Source organism: Kogia breviceps, chromosome 10, assembly GCF_026419965.1.
Source record: "Kogia breviceps isolate mKogBre1 chromosome 10, mKogBre1 haplotype 1, whole genome shotgun sequence".
In the NCBI taxonomy this organism is placed as follows: domain Eukaryota; kingdom Metazoa; phylum Chordata; class Mammalia; order Artiodactyla; family Physeteridae; genus Kogia; species Kogia breviceps.
Genome location: NC_081319.1, coordinates 31,469,037 through 31,488,610, shown reverse-complemented (window position 1 = coordinate 31,488,610; position 19,574 = coordinate 31,469,037). Strand labels below are relative to the sequence as shown.

Sequence of the window (19,574 nt, the reverse complement as noted above, 5' to 3'; positions counted from 1 at the left end):
CTTTTTTTTTTTTTTAGATTCCATATATATGTGTTAGCATACGGTATTTGTTTTTATCTTTCTGACTTACTTCACTCTGTATGACAGACTCCAGGTCTATCCACCTCATTACAAATAACTCAGTTTCATTTCTTTTTATGGCTGAGTAATATTCCATTGTATATATGTGCCACATCTTCCTTATCCATTCATCTGTTGATGGACACTTAGGTTGCTTCCATGTCCTGGCTATCATAAATAGAGCTGCAATAAACATTTTGGTACATGATTCTTTTTGTATTATGGTTTTCTCAGGGTATATGCCCAGTAGTGGGATTGCTGGGTCATATGGTAGTTCTATTTGTAGTTTTTTAAGGAACCTCCATACTGTTCTCCATAGTGGCTGTATCATTTTACATTCCCACCAGCAGTGCAAGAGTGTTCCCTTTTCTCCACACCCTCTCCAGCATTTATTGTTTCTAGAGTTTTTGATGATGGCCAATCTGACCGGTGAGCACTTGAGTTTTAAAATACAGAGCCAGCCTTATTCCACAAAGAATTTGAGGTGGTTAATTTAAATGTGTATAGTACTTTACAACATATAAATACTTTGAAATATAATGATAATATTAACACCCAACATTTATTGAATTCTTATGAGCTAAGAATTTATATGGATTTAATTCTTACCTTAACCTTATGAGGTGAAGATACTATTATTATGCCTCTTCCTTTTTTTGCTGAAAACTCAGAGATCTTTATTCATTATAAGATTTTTTTAAATTAATTTATTTATTTTTGGCTGTGTTGGGTCTTCGTTGCTGCACACAGACTTTCTCTAGTTGTGGCGAGCGGGGGCTACTCTTCCTTGCGGTGTGTGGGCTTCTCATTGCTGTGTCTTCTCTTGTTGTGGAGCACAGGCTCTAGGCACAGGGGCTTCAGTAATTGCGGCACGTGGGCTTAGTAGTTGTGGCTCACAGGCTCTAGAGCACAAGCTCAGTAGTTGTGGCGCACAGGCTTAGTTGCTCCACGGCATGTGGGATCTTCCCAGACCAGGGCTCGAACCCGTGTCTCCCGCATTGGCAGGTGGATTCTTAACCACTGCACCACCACGCAAGTCCCATAAGATTTTTTTTTTTAATCAACAAACTTTAGTTTCTCTGTTCTTACAGGTATTCATGTCAACTTGAGCTGTAACGTGTCCCCTGAAATTATGATCTGAAGTTGGATTTTTATTTTTTAATTTTTAAAATATGGTACTTCATGAATTTGCATGTCATCCTTGCGCATGGGGCTATGCTAATCTTCTCTGTATTGTTCCAATTTTAGTATATATGCCCCTGAAGTGAGCACTAAAGTTAGATTTAAATTTTTTTTATATATATAAGCCTTCAAACTTGGATGTAGAGTGTGTTAGTGATAAAAATCTTAATTTTTCTCTCTTCTTCCTTCGCTTGCTCCCCTCCCCACCCCCGGTACTTTACTGGAGTATGGTTTACACATAGTAAATTGTCCATATTTTTAGTGTATATCTCAGTGACTTTTTACATATGTAATTCTTATCCAGATCGATTTAGTATGCCCATTTTATAGGTGGGAACATAGAAGTAATTACGTTAGTGCTGGAGCCAGGATAGGAACTGACCCTAGGCTGTCTCACTCCAGAGCCCAAGCTGTGGTTTTTGGGGGAAGTCCTTTCCCATTCACTACCTCTTTTATATATGACTCATATTCATTAACTCCTTTACCCGCTAGAATCCAGCCATTAATTGAACATGTACACCTTCCACTGAAACATAACTAAATTTACCTTTGAAATCTTTTACTTACTCTGAAAGTTAAGTTTTCAAGTGTGTTAAGCTCATTGAAATCAAAGGCAAGCCCCCAAAGGGTTTTCTCTTCTCCTTTTCCCAAGCACTGTGTCTGAAATCATTTAGTCTTATAAAGTTTGAGAATTGGAGAAATAGCCCCTCTGGAAGGTTATTTAGATTTTAAATCACTTACAGAGGGTCAGATCTTAAATCACGTATGGAAGGTCTTTTTTGAGTTTATGTTCATTTGCTCAGAGAAAGAGTTTTACACCAGAGTTTCCATTAGAAGTTTAGAATTACATTTGTTTATATATGAAAATGAAAAGATACGCTTTTTTCACTTTAGAATAATTTTACGTTTACAGAAATGTTGCAGGGATAGTACAGAGAGGCCCACATGCCCTTCACCCAGTTCTCCCCTTTAACAGCTCATGTACCTCAGTAAATTTGTCACAACTAGGAAACCAACACTTGTTCATTACTGTTAACTAAACTCCAGGCTTTATTTGGATTTCATTAGTTTTTCCGCAAATGTCCTTTTCTGTTCCAGGATCCAATTCAGGGTATACCACATGACATTTAGTTTAGGATTATTTTTAAAGCAGAAGGAAACAGATCATGTAATCTGCCCATGGCATCATGAGAGCCACACGATACCCATGTTAGATTTAGAGGAGTTGCTGAATAAAGGAGTTTTATAAAGTGTGGATTTCTGTGGCACAGTATGGATGCCACTGCCTCTCTTGCAAAGCTCTTCAGCTAAGTTAAATACCTAGAAATTTGCTCAGTGTTGGACATGAAATTAGTTTTACCGTCCTGTATACGTCAGCTCGTGTGAACTCTTGGTGTCGTGCTTCAGGTGATTGAAAATAACGGTCAGTCTCAAAGCTGTTCAGGCTCAGGATCGCCTAATGCTCCCCTGGAGGAGGAGGGACTATGTGGGGGACAGCTCACACTGTGTTTATGGATTGACCCCAAGTAAGAGATTATTAAGTGGGTCCAGGCAGACAGAAGGAGTAGTCAGTCACTCCAGTCCAGTCACGTATTTCACCAGGTCTCCTCTCAACCATACAGACGTGAAAGGGGCTCAGACAAGCTGTCTTCTAGACTGGTGCTTCTTAAACTCTATCCTACGTATGAATCCCCTGGCAACTTCAGTGAGATTCTGATTTAAGAGACTTAGGGGAAAGGCTGAGATGCTGCATTTCTTATGGGCTCCCAGTACTGCTGGTCCATGGACCACAGTTTGAGTAACGAGCCCCTAAAATATTCTGAAGAATTGTTTTCTGTGTTTCTCAGAGTGTGATTATGACTTTGAGCACGGATGTCGGTACCAATGAAAAAGAAATCTACTGGTGAAAAACACCAGAAATATATTAGTTCTGGGCTGATAGTGGAAGTTCTCTATATAAAATGGGGTTTGGTAAGAAGGTAGATATATTGCCAAGCTGTTTTGGTTTGAATCCCACAGGTCTGCAGTACTCAACTGATAATCAATTTGTACAACGGCTCAAAGAACTGCAGGAGTCGGCCGCCGTAGAGAAGATTCCCTTGATCCCATCCACCCCAGAAGAGATGAGTGAAATGCTGCAGCTCTGCTCCTATGTCCGCTTCAAGGTGCCCCAGCAGGTAACGTGGTCTCAGCAGCAGTGTGCCTGCCCTCTGTCCAGGGCTCAGGTGGCCAGTACCTGCTTTCTCCTTGCGTTCCTGCCTTGTACTCCTCTGTTCATTCATTCAGCAAGTATCTGTATCATGCCCGTAGTGTATCCGGCACTCTGCTTGAGCATCGTGGGGAGTAAATAAGTCAGAGAAGGTCCCTGGGCAGATGCAGGCCAGTGGGGGAGGCAGACAATTAACAAGAAGACAAATAATTCCAAATTGTAATAAGTATTATAGAGGAAATGAAGATGGTGCAGTGATTGAAAACAGGGGAGGCCAGAGAAGCTTTGATAAGCCTCTGTGAGACAGCAGCATGGGCAGCGATGGATAAAACACAGTCAATTCAAGATGCTGGAAGGAGGCCAGGGTGACTGGAGCCCAGAGGGTGAGGGAAAGAATGGGTTGAGAAAAGGTTGGAAAGGGATTCTGGGGCTGAATCAGAGATTCTCATTTTTTAAAAAAAAATCTCAGGGCCCCTTTACACTCTTAAGAATTATTGAGAACCCCAACGAGGTTTTGTTTATAGAGGTTATAACTTGATATTTACCATATTAGAAATTAAAACTCAGAAAAACATAAAACACAAAGATACACAACACTTAATTTCATTAGCCTTCAGAATGATGACATTATCCCTCATTATGTAGGCTCTGAACATCAGTATGCTTTAGAGAGAATGAAAGTGAAAAAGACAAGTGACATTTAGTGTTATTATGAAAATAGTTTGATGTCTTGGACTCCCAAGAACCACTTTGAGAACCACTGGGCTAGATCGTGTAGGACCTTATAGGTTATGGGAAGGAGACTGGAGTTGTTCTAAGTACAATAAGAGAAACACTGAGGGATTGTAGGTGAGCAGAGATAGAAGCAGTGAAACCCATTAGGGTGCTGTTGTGGCTTGGAGATGAGGGTGGTGTAGACTGGGGTGGTAGCAGTGGAGACAAGACCAGAGAAGCTTTGGGAGGAAGAAGACAGGACTTACTGGCAAATTGGAATAAAGGATGAGGGAAGGTGAGGAGTCCCAGGTGACTTTCTGGTACTTCAGTTGGATAAAGGTAGTGTTTTCTGAGTAAGAGAAGGAGATGGATGGTGGACTTGAGCGATAAGCTAAGAGCTCCACTTTGGATGTTTGAAGTTCAAGTTCCCTGTGAGACCATCAAGTGCAGGTGTCAAGTAGACAGTTGGCTGTACAGGTGGAGCTGAGGAAAGTCTGGCCTGGAGTTGTACAGTTAAAGCCAATGATGATATTAAACGTCTTGGGTCTAAATGAGGTTGTGTAGGGAAAGTGTGTGGAAAACCGAGAGGAGAGTCTGAGGCTGAGACCTCACAACAGCAAATTATCTCACTCTGTTGCAGGAACTGGACCCTGCCTCAGGGTGGGGTGGGTCCTCCTAGGAGTTGAGAGAATGGGCTCTGTTTAGAAGTTGTGAACAGGACTCATTCATGGGTGTGGCCCATCTCTGAGGAAGCACCCAGAATCAGATTCTGCGGTGTGTTCTATCCATGAAATCCTCTTTTCAGTCATGACATTGCACTGATTCCCTCTCCACTGATCTCTTTCCAGAATAGAGTGGCCAGACAGGGTTTTAGAAATTTCCATGTTTTGAGTTGTCAGGGATGTGAAAACACTGGGAGAAAATAAATGCAGGTCCCAAAGTCTTTTCTGGAGCACCCGAGCACTCAGCCCATTGTGTCACATTGTGTTACATTGTGTTATGATCGTCTGTATGCTTGTTTGTGTCTTCCATTCTTACCTCTGTGAGAGCAGGGACTCTGTCTTTGGCTGTTCTTGCATGAGGTAGCTCCTAGGTATAGATTCGATGGATCAATGGATGGAAGGAAGCCTGGAAAATGCAGCGATGGAGAATGGATGTGTAGGTAGATACAGGATAGATGGATGCATGAACTGGTGCATGTGCATGCATCGATGATTTAGAGATGCTGAAGATAGCTGGATGGCTGAATGCTTGGTTGGATGGATGGGAAAATGTCTGGAGACAGCAGGGATGGAGGGTGGATGGATTGGTGGATGCAGGATAGATGGATACATGGGTAGACATATGCATATATGATTCAGAGGTGCAGGATGGATAGGTGATGGAGGATGGATGGGCAGGTGCAGGGTAAGTGGACACATGGATAGACATGTGCCTGTCTGAGTCAGAGATGCAGGATAGGTGGGGAGGCGAAGCAGAGGTGGAGGATGGATGGATGGAAGATGGATAGATGCATGAGTGCAGGATAGATAGTAGAACAAAGAAAATGTCTGATGCTCAGCACTGAGTGTTGGACAGCTTGCCATTGGTCTCGCCTCTGGGCTTCCACTTCCAGAGCAGTCAGATTCTGTCATGCTCCAGAGGGTGCGTTTAGTCCAGAGCAGTTACAGCAGGATCTTCCCCCTTCAATCAGTGCACAGGACTCCTGAGAGTGCAGTTAAGGGGTTCAGACCATTCCCAGGGACATTGAGAGGAGTGATGGCTGCTAATGTGAGCCCTGGACACTACCTCAAGAACCCCGAGGCGGGGGAAGAGGCGGGCCGTGTTCCTTCTGGCCACAGCACCTCTCTGGGCCCATCTCGCAGGTCTCGGAGGCCTGTCCTGTCCACCTGTGCTGCTGCCTCACAGCCCGCGGCAGGGAGGGCCAGGGCAGTGTCACACAATGAGCACAGGACACTGGAAGCCTTCCCACAATTTCCCCAATAGTCTATTTCTTCATTGTTTGAGAGGCCCTTCATCCCCAATGGTTTAATTTTTTTTAAATAGACCTGTTTTGCATTGGGTATTACTGAATAATTACTTGATATTATTTCCATCCTGATTGTGTCTCAGGCTAAGCAGAGATTTTCTCAAAGGTAAAGCAGCTGTCAGGCCATCTCGGGTGTATTTTACATGCCGCAGGGGACCTTTGGCTTCACAGTATTACCAAAGTTCCTTTCTAATGAGAAAGAAAAAAGCCTCTCATGAACCTAACTCCCCATTACATTGCATAGTACATCATGGGAATTGGGAGGACCCTACAGACCTTGACAATGCCCTAAACTGCTGGAACCCTAAACTGCTGGACTTCTTTTCCTTCATTGTCCCAGACCCATGTGAGGCCTGAGGATGTGAATCTTCCCTTGCCTTCTGACTTTGGGTTATTTATCCTCAGATCCTGCAAGGTCTTGTCGACGTCCGCATCCCTCATAACAATTTCTACCGAAAACGTGAGTAACTCTGCGTTAAGCTCTGAGCTTGTGTGACAAGTCAAGCTTTATGGGTGGCTGGCTCTTTTTTCTTATATTTCTGAGACTGATAGTTTTCTGGGGCCCCTCAAGAAAAAAGCGGTGGCTTAGACTCAAAGACTGTCCATACGCGGTGGTGTCCACGGCACAGCCCAGCATGCACTCACTTTATTTTCCTCCTCTCAAAAGTGTTTTTGGAGATCGTCAGTGAGAAGTCGAGATACTCCCTCCATCAGAACATGGACAAGATCAAGGTCCCGACGCAGATCATCTGGGGGAAACAAGACCAGGTATGTAGTGTGTCCCTGTGACCTCCTGTGCCAGTCACACCGGGCTCTGAGGAAAAGCTAGAGGTCATTTATAATGGGAGCCTGGCTGGTTTCTGATCCCAGGAAGAGGTGGCACACACCTGGTCCAGGTGCCAGTGTTCACGGGGAGCATCATTCTGTGAGCTGAGAGCAATGACATTGACCTCTTAAAATGTAAGGCAATTTTTTTTTTAAACGTGCTTACAAGCTTTATTTTATAAATGTATTTATTTTATTTTTTTAATTTAGCTACTCTTCGTCGTGCTGCACGGACGTCTCATTGCAGTGGCTTCTCCTGTTACGGAGCACAGGCTCTAGAGCGCAGGCTCAGTAGTTGCGGTGCACGGGCTTAGTTGCTCCGCGGCATGTGGGATCTTCCCGGACCAGGGCTCGAACCCGTGTTCGCTGCATTGGCAGGAGGATTCTTAACCTCTGCGCCACCAGGGAAGCCCGTAAGGCAATTTTAAATCATTTTTGCAAATTATTTTTCTCAAAGCCATATAGTCACATGGTACAGAAAACTTCAAAGAGTACAAAAAGATTTATAATGCAAACTTGGTCTCTTTAACATTCCAGATCCCAATTTCCATTTCTTCAAGGCAACACTTACAGTCTTGTGTATATTTCTTAAATTTTCTAAGGCAGGAGTTGGCAAACGTTTTCTGTAAAGGGCCAGATAGTAGATATTTGCAACTTTGCTGGCGATAAGTTCTCTGTCACATCTACTCAACTGTGCTGTGTATTGCAAAAGCAGACGTGGGGACATGCAGACAAATGGCAGGCAGAGCTCCAATGAACCTTTAGTCACAAAACAGGCAGGGGACCATTGTTTGCCTGCTCCTATTCTAAGCATATATCAATATGCGTAAATAAGTTTATCTGTAAGTTTTTCAAACATGCTATGTATATACTGTTTTGCACCTTAGTTCACATATATAAGAGACATATACCTTGGAAATCACTTCCTATCAGCCCATACAGATCTACTCATTCTATTTTTAAAAATATTTTATTTTGGGGCTTCCCTGGTGGCGCAGTGGTTGAGAGTCCGCCTGCCAATGCGGGGGACGTGGGTTCGTGCCCCGGTCTGGGGAGATCCCACATGCCGCGGAGCGGCTCGGCCCGTGAGCCATGGCCGCTGGGCCTGCGCATCCGGAGCCTGTGCTCCACAACGGGAGAGGCCACAACAGTGAGAGGCCCGTGTGCCGCAAAAAAAAAAAAAAAAAATTATTTTGAAATAATCACAAATTTATAGAAGAATTGTAAAATAGTAGAGTACTCCTGTGTTGTTTTACCAAATTTCATCTGTTTTAACTGCTTTATGGAAATATAATTCACATGCTGTAAAATTCACCTTGTGCACCCCACTGCAGCTCAGTCGTAGAACACTTCTGTCACTCCCCAAAGTTCCCTCTTGCCCATTTGCAGTTACTCTCCATTCCCACCCCAGCCCCCTGCAACCACTGATCTGTTTTTTGTTTCTGTAGTTTTGCCTAGAGTATAGTTTTCTAGAATTTTCATAAAATGGTATCGTGTTGCATGTAGTCTTTTGCATCTGGCTTCTTTCACTCAAGCATAATGTTTCTGAGGTTCATCCATATTGCTGCGTATACCAGCAGTTTGTTCCTTTTTATTGCTGAGTGTCATTCCACGGTATGTGTGTACCACATCTTATTTATTACCAACTTTTTAACAGTTGCCACACTGGCTTTATCGTCCTCATCTAGATAGATCTAGAAGTATGTATTTTTGGACCATTTGGAGTAGGTTGCTTACATTATGTACCTTTACCCCCAATATTTCAAGGTGTATTTACTGCAAACCACAATATTCTCTCACATAATCACAGTACATTGTCACATTTAGGAAGTTTAACATTGATGCAATAGCTTTTAACTAATCTACAGTCCATATTCCACATTTATTTGTTGTTTCAGTAACGTCCTACATAGACTTCTCCTCCTCGTCCTGCCCCCTGAACCAGGATCACATACTGCATGTCATGTCTCTTTCGTCTCCTTTAATATGAAACATTTCCCTCAGTCTGTCTTTATCTTTCGTGACATTGAGATATTTGAAGAGTGCAGGCCAGTTATTCTACAAAATGTTCCTCAATTTGAGTTTGTTTGCTGTTTCCTCATGGTTAAATTCAGGTTATATATCCCTGCCATATGTCCCTTATCTCATGGGTGATAAGATATCATCACATCCTCAGAGGGATAGTGTCTTTCTGCCACTGGGTGTTGGGGATTTTTTTTTTTTTGGCCATGCTGTGTGGCATGTGGGATCTTAGTTCCCCAACCAGAGGTTGAACCCATGTCCCCTGCAGCGGAAGCACAGAGTCTTAACCACTGGACTGCCAGGGAAGTCCTGGTGATGGGAATTTTGACTGTCTGGTCACCACGTCTTGTTTTCTTCATCGTAGACTAATTAGTTCTCCCCTTGCAACTGATAAGCAGTCTGTGGGGAGGCACTTGGAGACTGTGCAGATATCCTGCTCCTCATCAAACATTCCCCTTAGATTTATCATTCGTAAATGATCCGTGCCCAAAACAAAATTTTATGTTCTTTCTGGGAGCTGGATAGTACTCCATTATATGGCTCTGCCACAGTATATTTAACTAGTGCCCTATTGATGGTCACTTAGGTCATTTTCAATTTTGCCATTAAACAACACGTCAGTGAACATCATTATACATGTGTGTTTGTGGAGTGTTGAGAGCATATCTGAAGGGTCAGTTCTTAAATGTGGAATCGCTAGGTCAGAGGCTTTGTACATTTTTAAATTTTGATAGGCTTTGTCAGATGGCTCTATTAGTTTACTAGGGCCGCTGTAACAGTGTACTACAAACTGGGTGGCTTAAACTACAGAAATTGACTGTCTCACAGCTCTGGAGACTGGAAGTCCAAGATCAAGGCGTCAGCAGGTTGGTTCCTTATGGTAGCTCCGAAGGAGAGTCTGTTCCATGTCCCTCCCTAAGCTTCTGGGAATTTGCTGGCAATCTTTGGTGTTCGTTGGCTTATAGATACATCACCCTCATCTCTGCCTTCACTGTCACATGGCATTCTCCCTGTGCCTATGTGTCTCTTTGTTTAAATTTCCCCCTTTTTTTTAAATTTTATTTTTATTTTTTTATTTTTTTTCGGTACGCGGGCCTCTCACTGCCGTGGCCTCTCCCGTTGCGGAGCACAGGTTCCGGACGCGCAGGCTCAGCGGCCACGGCTCACGGGCCCAGCTGCTCCGCGGCATGTGGGATCTTCCCGGACCAGGGCACGAACCCGCGTCCCCTGCATCGGCAGGCGGACTCTCAACCACTGTGCCACCAGGGAAGCCCTAAATTTCCCCTTTTTGTAAGATGCCAGTCATACTAGATTAGGGGTTCACCCTGCTCCAGTATAACCTCTTCTTTAATTATATCTACAATGACCCTATTTCCAAATAAAGTCACATTTTGAGGTTTTGGGGGTTAGGACTTCAACATATGGATTTGGGGAGGGGGCACAATCAACCCATAATAAACCCTCCAAAGAAATACTCATTTATACCCCAGAAGCTCCCCTTTGGTTTGCAACTGTTCTTTAGAAATCATGTCTTACTGAAAGTTGTTGGAAAGTTAAAAGCAAGAGGAGACAGTGGGAAATGGAGCCCACAAGCAGACAGAATTACAGTGTCTGTTAAAGGGTATCTAGCGGTCTTATGCTATTGACAGTCGTGAGAAAGGAAATTAGAGTAAAGCTTTCCCTGTTGAGACAGCTCTCCTGTGGACACCAAGGTGAAAGCCACCATTGTAAGCCCTGGGCAGGCTGCGCATACCCACTGTGTGTGTGTGAAAGCACAGGCAGGAAGTCAGGCTGCACCACGGAGGCTCACGACTGTGCAGATGACCCGGGAGAAGAGACTGGGGAGGAGGAGCCAGGTCTGTGTGCCTGGCGCAGGCGGGGAGGCAGAGGTGGTGGCGTCTGCGTGCAGCTATCTCACGTCAGCCAGGTGCAGCCGAGAACGCACAGCACAGGAACGAGGGCCTGCAGAGGAGGGAGGCCTCCTGTGCTTCCTTCCGCACCAGCCAGGGACTGAAAGCAGCTTTGTGGACGCCTGATAGGAAAAGTGGGACCCAGGCTGGGCCAGCAGGGAGTCATTCAGTCAGAAATCAGAGTCAGAACAATGAAGGCCTTTCTTCATTCTAAAAATCCCGAAGGTGACGCGGGCTCTCGGGGACCAACAGGGAGAGGCGAAACCCTGTCACGCTCCCCATTAGCTGTTCCTTTTTGCATTTCTGCGGCCCAGGGTCCTCTGCATTCTGCTCACCCTGCTTCCCAGTGGGCGGCAAATCTTGGTTTTAATGATCTGGGTTAATGAGAGTAAAGCTCAAAAACAGACAGTGTGGGCTTCCCTGGTGGCGCAGTGGTTGAGAATCCGCCTGCCGATGCAGGGGACGCGGGTTCGTGCCCCGGTCCGGGAAGATCCCACATACTGCGGAGCGGCTGGGCCCGTGAGCCGTGGCCGCTGAGCCTGCGCGTCCGGAGCCTGTGCTCCGCAATGGGAGAGGCCACAACAGTGAGAGGCCCGCGTACCACAAAAAAAAAAAAAAAAAAAAAAAAAAAACCAGACAGTGCTCGAGTTTGTTGGGGTTTTGCTTTTGCTGTTATGGATGGAGAGGAGGGCCCATCTTGTCTGGGATGAGTTGAAGGTGAAAGTGATTAAAAGAAGGGGAGTGAATACAAATCCGACACCAAAGGAGGGTGTTGGGGAGAAAGTCGGTAGGTTGGTGTTAAAGTAGCAAGGTAACCCAGGTGACAATGCAATTGCGCTGTTCAAAAGGTGTTGGCCCTGGAAAAGTGGTGGCCTCCACGTTGGAAAAGCACTCCCTGTTATTCACGAACTTCAGTGCCGGAGGTCCCACAGCTCAGGGACCCCCCCCCAAATGACCTTCAGGAGATACTCCTCCAGCTTGTGATAATTAGTCTTCCCCTCTTGCGCGTCTCCTGTGTGGCCTCCCCACAGCTCGGGCTCCCCTAGTCCAGGGGCAGGGTGCGTTCTCCTGGCCCAGCCTGATCACATCACTGGCCGCTGTCCTTGACACAGCCCCGTGGCCCCCAGCTGCCCTCAGACTGAGGCCTGACTCCTGGCGTGGCTGGAGGAGTGGGCCCCCTCTGTCCCACCCCATGTCTATCCCCGCTCAGACAGCACCAGGCTCCTTGCTGTCCCCTGCATTTGCCATGACCTCCCACCCTGGGGCTGCTCCCTTTCCGTGAATTCCCCTCCCGTGTGGTTTCTCAGCTCCCAGGGTCCTCCCGCATCAGAGTCCTCGCTACATCGTGCTGCATTTGTCTGCTCTCCTGTTTGGCTTCCCCACCAGACCAGGACGTCCTCAGGGCAGGGACTGTGTTTCCACCTCAGTAATGCCGCCAGCGGCACACCTCCTAGTGCCGAGTTGCAAGATAAAACATGAGGCGTGTGGTCACTTCCATCAGAGAGCCACAAGCCCCAACGCTGAAGTGACTTGGTCCTAAAAATCACCCCTGCCAGGCCTGGATGGGAGTTCTGTCCACAGAGCGCACAGGGGTCTGAACCTTTTCCGTCTAGTTTCCTCTCTCATCCTGCAGGTGCTTGACGTGTCTGGGGCGGACATGTTGGCCAAGTCGATTGCCAACTGCCAGGTGGAGCTCCTGGAAAACTGTGGGCACTCGGTGGTGATGGAGAGACCCAGGAAGACAGCCAAGCTCATTGTCGACTTCTTAGCTTCTGTGCACAACACAGACAACGACAAGAAGCTGGACTGAGGCCCCACTGGCAGCCTGTACTCTGCACCCAGCATCCACTCCCATCTCCAGAATCTGACGCAGCCACCACTTCTCAGGGATCCTGCCCCAAATGCGGTGGGAGTGCCAGCGTCCCTGAGGAAGCCAAGTCCTCCAGCCCCAGTCTCTACAGATCCACAGAGCTTCGGGGGCCACGAGGAAAACTCCAAGATGTTTTTCACAAAATGCACATTCACATGGAACGAAATAAGAAAACCCATCCATGAAATCTACCCAGAAGTCTTCAAGTTCATGTCACAAAGCGCCCACATTGGACCATAACCACCGAGGACATTTTCTTTAAGATGTTCCTCACAGACTGAGGCTCGAGGTATTTCTGTTGCTTCTGACACTCTCCTGTGCATGCTCAATGGCTGTTTTAGGAGCGTTAGTCCCCATTCACCAAGCCCCTCTTGTTTATGTCTAATTTAAGTTTTACGTAGAGTCCCATATGTGAATGCAGCCCGTCAACTGCAAGACCACGGAGGAACACGGCAGGCTGTAGAAAATATTTACACACGCAGAAGGGCGTGTTCTGCCTTGCCAGCTCTCAGAGCAGCAGAGAACACAGGTGGGTGATTTGACCAGCACCCCTGTGTCAGGTATGTCTTGAGTGAACTCGGGAGAGCTGCAGTACAAAGAACACCTGGCAGGGTGGGTTCCCTGGGAATAATTTATTATTTTTTAAAAAGAACTAATAAAGCAATAATGTTCTAGACATCTATCTAAATAATCAGACTCGGGTTCCGCTCCCAAGCACCTCTTTTCTATCTTGCTGTGCTATTGAAAACCCTTGGATGTAAAATACTAGTTTGTTAATGAATTCTGTGAATTCTGTGAACAGTAATGTGATTGAAAATAAATCTAAACCGCTGTAAAAGTGACTGCAATGACATAAAATAAATTTAATAAGTCTAGATCAGCAACATGCAAGTGGTTTCTAGTTTGGGGTTTTTTTTTAACATCTTTATTGGAGTATAATTGCTTTATAATGGCATGTTAGTTTCTGCTGTATAACAAAGTGAATCAACTATACATATACATACATCCCCATATCTCCTCCCTCTTGCATCTCCCTCCCACCCTCCCTATTCCACCCCTCTACTGGTTTCTGTTTTTAAGCTCTTAATGAAGTGCAATGTTGGCAGATGTTCTGTTAACTTTAAAATGTGTTTTTTAAAATAAGGCTTGTTCTACAGGCATTGGAAGACCTTGCTTGTATGAGTTGCTACTTTCATTTCCAGAAATCATGTTTGCAATTTTTATTCAATTGAAATTATATATCAATTTTTTAAAAGTTTATTTATTTATTTTTAGCTACATTTGGGTCTTTGTTGCTGCGCGCGGGCTTTCTCTAGTTGTGAGTGGGGGCTACTCTTCGTTGTGGTGCGTGGGCTTCTCATCAGGGTGGCTTCTCTTGTTGCAGAGCATGGGCTCTAGGGCACGCTAGGACTTAAGTAGTTGTGGTGCATGGGCTCAGTAGTTGTGGCTCACAGGCTCTAGATTGCAGGTTCAGTAGTTGTGGTGCACGGGCTTAGTTGCTCCGCTGCATGTGGGACCTTCCTGGACCGGGGATTGAACCAGTGGCCGGCAGGTTCTTAACCACTGGAAGGCAGATTCTTAACCACTGCGCCACTAGGGAAGTCCTGAAATTATATCTCAAAAACAAAAGGCATGAGCATCAAACTGTTGCTTTTGACTCTCTTCTGTGGCATTTAGGAACCTAAACTCCCCAGGAGTTTCACTCTTTCAAATCTTCTTACAGAGTCTGCAGCCATGTAGTTCTGGAAATAAAGTGAGAACTTTGGTGAACATTGTGGTTTAAATTGGAATTCAGGACTTGGTCTGAATATTTTAGTTTATCAAGGAAGAGTAGAATATAGATCTTAAAGACAAGAGATGTGAAAATGTGACATCAAACTTGTGGGGTGCAGCTAAAGCAGTGCTCAGAGGGAAATTTATAGGCCGAAATATGTATATTAGAAAAGAAGAAAGGCTAAAAAATAAATAATTTAAGCTTTTATTTTAAGAAGCTAGAAAAAAATAAATCAAACCTAGAAAAATAATAGAAGGAAATAATACAAATGAGAGCAAAAATCAATGAAGCAGAAAAGAAAGTAGACATTTAACATGTTGCTTGTCCCAGTCTCCCACATTCACCAAAAATTCTGAGCCTAGTAAGGCTCTGGAAGGAGTCAGTCTTGATAGGTTTGGGTAGGGAGAGATGGTTTCCTTGGGGTCCCTGAAGAAGCCCCAGACCTGGGATAACTACCCCAGATCATTAAGCCTATTAGATGCAGGAATTGTTATGTCCTGGGTTGAACTAAGAATCAGGTCCAAAGGAGCCACTGCACTGCACCCTCAGTGGGGTCATCCAGAAAGGGGCATGTGCTGGCCATCCCACCTGGAAGGATAGTGGGCAAGGTCTGCAGGACACGGCTCCCACCTGGAAGTGGAAAGCACTCCACTGTCACTGGAAAGCATCACTGGAACCCACACTCCCTGCAGTGGAAGCACAGGGTCTTAACTACTGGACAGCCAGGGAAGTCATTTGAGAGGTTTTTAAAAAAATTTATTTATTTTTGGCTGCATTGGGTCTTCGTTGCTGTGCGTGGGTTTTCTCGAGTTGTGGCTTGTGGGCTCTAGAGTGCAGTCTCAGTAGATGTGGCGCACTGGCTTAGTTGCTCCGCGGCATGTGGGATCTTCCTGGAACAGGGCTCGAACCCGTGTCCCCTGCATTGGCAGGCGGATTCTTAACCACTGCACCACCAGGGAAGCCCGAGAGTTTTTGACAAACCTGCAAAGTTGGTTTTCGAGGTTCTCTCTTGGCCCTGCAATTCTGGTCCCACAGTGCTAGGAAGACTCGGAAGCAGAAAAGCACATCTCCCTCTTGAGCCCCACTTCCTGCCTTTGTGATTATGAAGAGCCCGCTGGTTACTGCCCCACTGGGCCCTTTGGAGTGTCTTTAATGACCGTCTTAGAAAGAAGAAAGGGGTCAGTCATCACAGCCCTCCCTCAAAGACTGCCCGAAGCTTCTGAAATGAGAGTGGAAAGCCCCAGGAATCACAAGCAGGCTCTTGCCTCACTGCCTGGAGCCGGATTGTCAAGGCTGCTAAGGATGGAGCCTCCAGGCCGATGTTGAAGAGGCTGAGAGACCAACAGTGTTTGGAACTCAATCTGCCATTAGTCTGGGCTTCTTGTTCTGGGCAGAAGTGACACCAGGAGTGACTGACGCAAGACATTGGATGGAGCTGCCCGTGTGTGTAAGTCTGTCTTCTAGTTCCCCATCCCAGGGAAACTTACTTGTTGCTTTGTCCAAAGGAGGTCTCCAGAAAGTACTGGGAAATTGTAATGTATGTCAGGCCAAGGCTGAATCATGTAAATTACATGACTGAGTCATGTAAATGTGCCAGGTGCTATTCTAAGTGTTTTCCATGCATCACCTTATCAAGCTCTCACACAGCCCTAAAAGGGACATAGGACACTGTGCCCATTTTACAGCCAAGGAGACCAAGACATGGAGAGGTAAAGTGTCTCGCCCAAGCTCACACAGATAACAAATAGAGAGAAGCCTCTTGGTTTATGATTGAAGGTGTCTTGCAAAAACAGTGCTTTCACCGGTTCAGGCAGGAGCTCTCTTGCTCAGTTTCCAGCAGAGCCTGGGGCCCTGTTGGCTCACCTAGACCAGGCCAGTGTGTGGCAGCTTCAACCACAGATCACTGAGGTCACACCTTGGGCCCCTGCATGTGGGATCTAGTTCCCTGATCAGGGATGGAACCCGGGCCCCCTGCATTGCAGGATGGATTCTTTACCAGTGGACCACCATGAAAGTCCTTGGGGTACAAAAGCCTTTCTGTGTTTCCTGTTTACTGTTTGTAGAAAAAGGCTTTAGTCTCCTAGGCCTTCCCTGAGTTCCTGAAGAGCAGATTCAAGAAGTTACTAATTAGGAAAGTGAGGGAATGCAGAAACAAAGTAAAAGCAGTCAAGAAACCATAGTTCAGTAATAAAACACAGTCCTAGTTCCTCCTGGAGGGATATACGTAACAATCCGACACATATCTTTGAGTTGCTCTGCTGGAACTAAGACCCCACCCTACCCCCACTGCAGGTGGAGGATGGTGACTACATGCCCAGCACAAGCACTAGACCCCAGACAGGTTGGAACCAGAAGGTTGATGATTAGGATTCCTGAAACATCACCTGTTACCTAAACACCAATCAATTGGAAGAAAGTCGTCCACCCTGCAACCCTCACCCCAAATGTTGCCTTTAAAAGCTCTTCCCTCAAAGCCATTGGAGAGTTTGGGTCTTTTGAGCATGAGCTGCCCCTGCTCCTTGCTTGGCCTTGCCATAAACCTTTCTCTGCTCCAAACTCCGACCTTTCAGTTTGGCCTCACTGTGCCTCAGGCACATGAACTTGGGTTGACCAAGTCTTTTATTAAAAGTAGCAATTTAGGACTTCCCTGGGGGCGCAGTGGTTCAGAATCCCCCTGCCAATGCAGGGGACATGGGTTCCAGCTCTGGTGTGGGAAGATCCCACTACCCGTGGAGCAACTAAGCCTTTGTGCCACAACTACTGAACCTGTGCTCTTGAGCCCATGTGCCACAACTACTGAAGCCCATGTGCCTAGAACCTGTGCTCCACGACAATAAAAGCCACCACAAATGAGAAACCTGTGCACCACAACGAAGAGTAGCCCCTGCTCACCGCAACTAGAGAAAGCCTGTGCGCAGCAACGAAGACCCAACACAGCCAAAATAAATAAGTAAATTAATTAATTTTCAAAAAGTAGCGATATATTGGGTCCATTTCAGAAATGTTTGCTGAAATACTCTTAGGCTGGGTTTGAGAGCATTTAAAAAAAAAAAACTCTCATAGTCTCTCTCTGTCTCCAAGTCTTTCTGTCTCTGTCTCTCCTCCCCCACCCCTTGCCCCATCTCTGTTTCATCATTTTGTCTCATACCCGTCTGTCTCTATCACCCACACAGACACTCTTAACAGTTGGAAACCTGACTCTTCTGATCCTTCAGTTTTCAAATCTTCCAGCGTTACTCCTTTAGCCATACAGACTGGGCTTTCCCATCAGCCACTTCTCCCTCCCCCTTTCATCCCTCCTACACTGGACGACGTTCATACAACCCTTCCATTCCTGGAAAGGAGGCAAAAAAGCAGTGCGAGTGGTCACAGATGGCGCAGTGGAAATGTCCTCAAGTTGCCTGCCGTGGTCAGGGCCAGAGGGCAGCGGTGCTGGGGCTGCTGTCCTGGTATCCCCAGCTACCTTTGGGGCCCAGTGTTGCTCTCTGGGCTGGAGATCACCAGGATGTGGGCCTGGGGATGCCAGTGCCTGTGATGGGATGAGGGTCTTGTGGGACCATAAGTCTAGTCAGGGTGAGGGAGAGGATGTCCTTTGAGCAACAGGACAGCCCCTCTCTCTTGGCTCCTGGAGGAAACTTTCTTTCCATGGTTTCTGGATCTTTGGTCTCTAAACCCTCAGGACAATGACTAGGAACCTCAGGGCACATGTAGAAGGCTGCAAAGCTCCAGCAGGGGATGAGAGGAGAAGAAGGGATTCTTAGGGGCAGAAAGTGGCACCAAGGTGACAATCCCAGTGACCCAAGGTGAAAGCTGGCTGGGATTGTGTAACTGTTGCTGAAGAGCAACTATTAGTGTGGGTGTAGGTCTGCAATCCGTTACCACATCTCACAGAGCCAGATGTGATACCGAATTCAGAAATTTTCAGACTTTACAGAGGTGGTATTGTATATATACCATATGTTGTGCAACAGCCCCTGTGGGATCTGGGGCAGCTTCACATGATCAAATGCATGCGTATTTCTGCTGTATGCTCTATGCATATCCACAGCAAATGGGACACAAGCTATAAAGAGCTTCACCTCAGTTCAGATTAAGCATTATGCCAGATGAAGAAAGATTTGGTTTCTGGACTTTTCTTGGATTTCAGGATTACAGATAAGGGACAGTGAACCTGCACTCCCTGTCCCCTCTCTCTTACCTTGGTGGGTGGGGGTTGAGGAAGAGTCTGTTCTTCCAAGGTGGAAGGAGAGGCATCCAGATGGGTGTGGTCCAAGGCTCTGCCTTGTGACTATTAAGGGCAAGTCCTGAATTTTATTTAACAATTATCAGTATTATAAAAGTGATGCCCTGTCACTTTAAAATAAATCAAACAAAACGAATGCTAAAACATTGTATCTCCTGTACCCTCCTCACAGCACCACCTGTCTTCCATCAGTCTAGAACCCTTCTAGACATTATACTTAAGTATATGTGTATGTATGTGCACACATAGACATATGTGCAACTGGACGAGGCCGGTACTGAACCCAAGTTTGACTGCTTGCCGCTCAAAAGGTCAGTATTCGAGAGACAAGTGTTGGTGAAAAAAGTTGTTTTATTCAGGAGGCCAGCAACCTGCGAAAATGGTGGACTAATGTCCGAGACCATCTCCTAGTTGTGGGTTAGAGGACAAAGGTTTTAAAAGGGAGTTTCAGGAGTGTACAAGCAGGGGGCTACGTGCAGAACAGCACAGTCAGCTCCAATAACCATCTCGAGATGGGTCATGCAGTAGTCTGGTCAGTGTCATCTTGGTGTTTTTAACGTGTACTCAATCAGTAATTTACTCCAAGGTTGGTCTGCTAACACCTCCTTAAGGTCAGCCCCTGGAATTCTCAAACAAGCAAGATTAATTCTCTTGTAGTTAGACATGGAAGAACTTTTGTACCTGGGAAGGCTCCACAGGGTCTTGCTTGGTTTCAATCCCCCCTTTTCTTTGCTAC

At 46.0% G+C, this 19,574-nt stretch overlaps 1 protein-coding gene and 1 non-coding gene across 16 annotated transcripts in view; one reads left to right on the top strand and one right to left on the bottom strand.

Annotated features, from left to right (window-relative positions):
* ABHD6 (abhydrolase domain containing 6, acylglycerol lipase) overlaps positions 1-13,712 on the top strand; it is a 55,995-nt gene extending 42,283 nt beyond the window's left edge. For all 15 annotated transcript variants that reach the window (XM_067043807.1, XM_067043806.1, XM_067043808.1 and 12 more), the window contains 4 exons: positions 3,262-3,419; positions 6,600-6,654; positions 6,862-6,962; positions 12,585-13,712. In XM_067043807.1, the coding sequence (XP_066899908.1) occupies positions 3,262-3,419; positions 6,600-6,654; positions 6,862-6,962; positions 12,585-12,761 (491 nt within the window). In that variant the 3' untranslated portion in view covers positions 12,762-13,712. The remainder of the gene's footprint in view (positions 1-3,261; positions 3,420-6,599; positions 6,655-6,861; positions 6,963-12,584) is intronic.
* LOC131764747 (U6 spliceosomal RNA) lies at positions 1,227-1,332 on the bottom strand. Its single transcript, XR_009337945.1, has one exon. It is a non-coding gene; the product is annotated as a U6 spliceosomal RNA (small nuclear RNA).
* Positions 13,713-19,574: the final 5,862 nt, after the last annotated feature.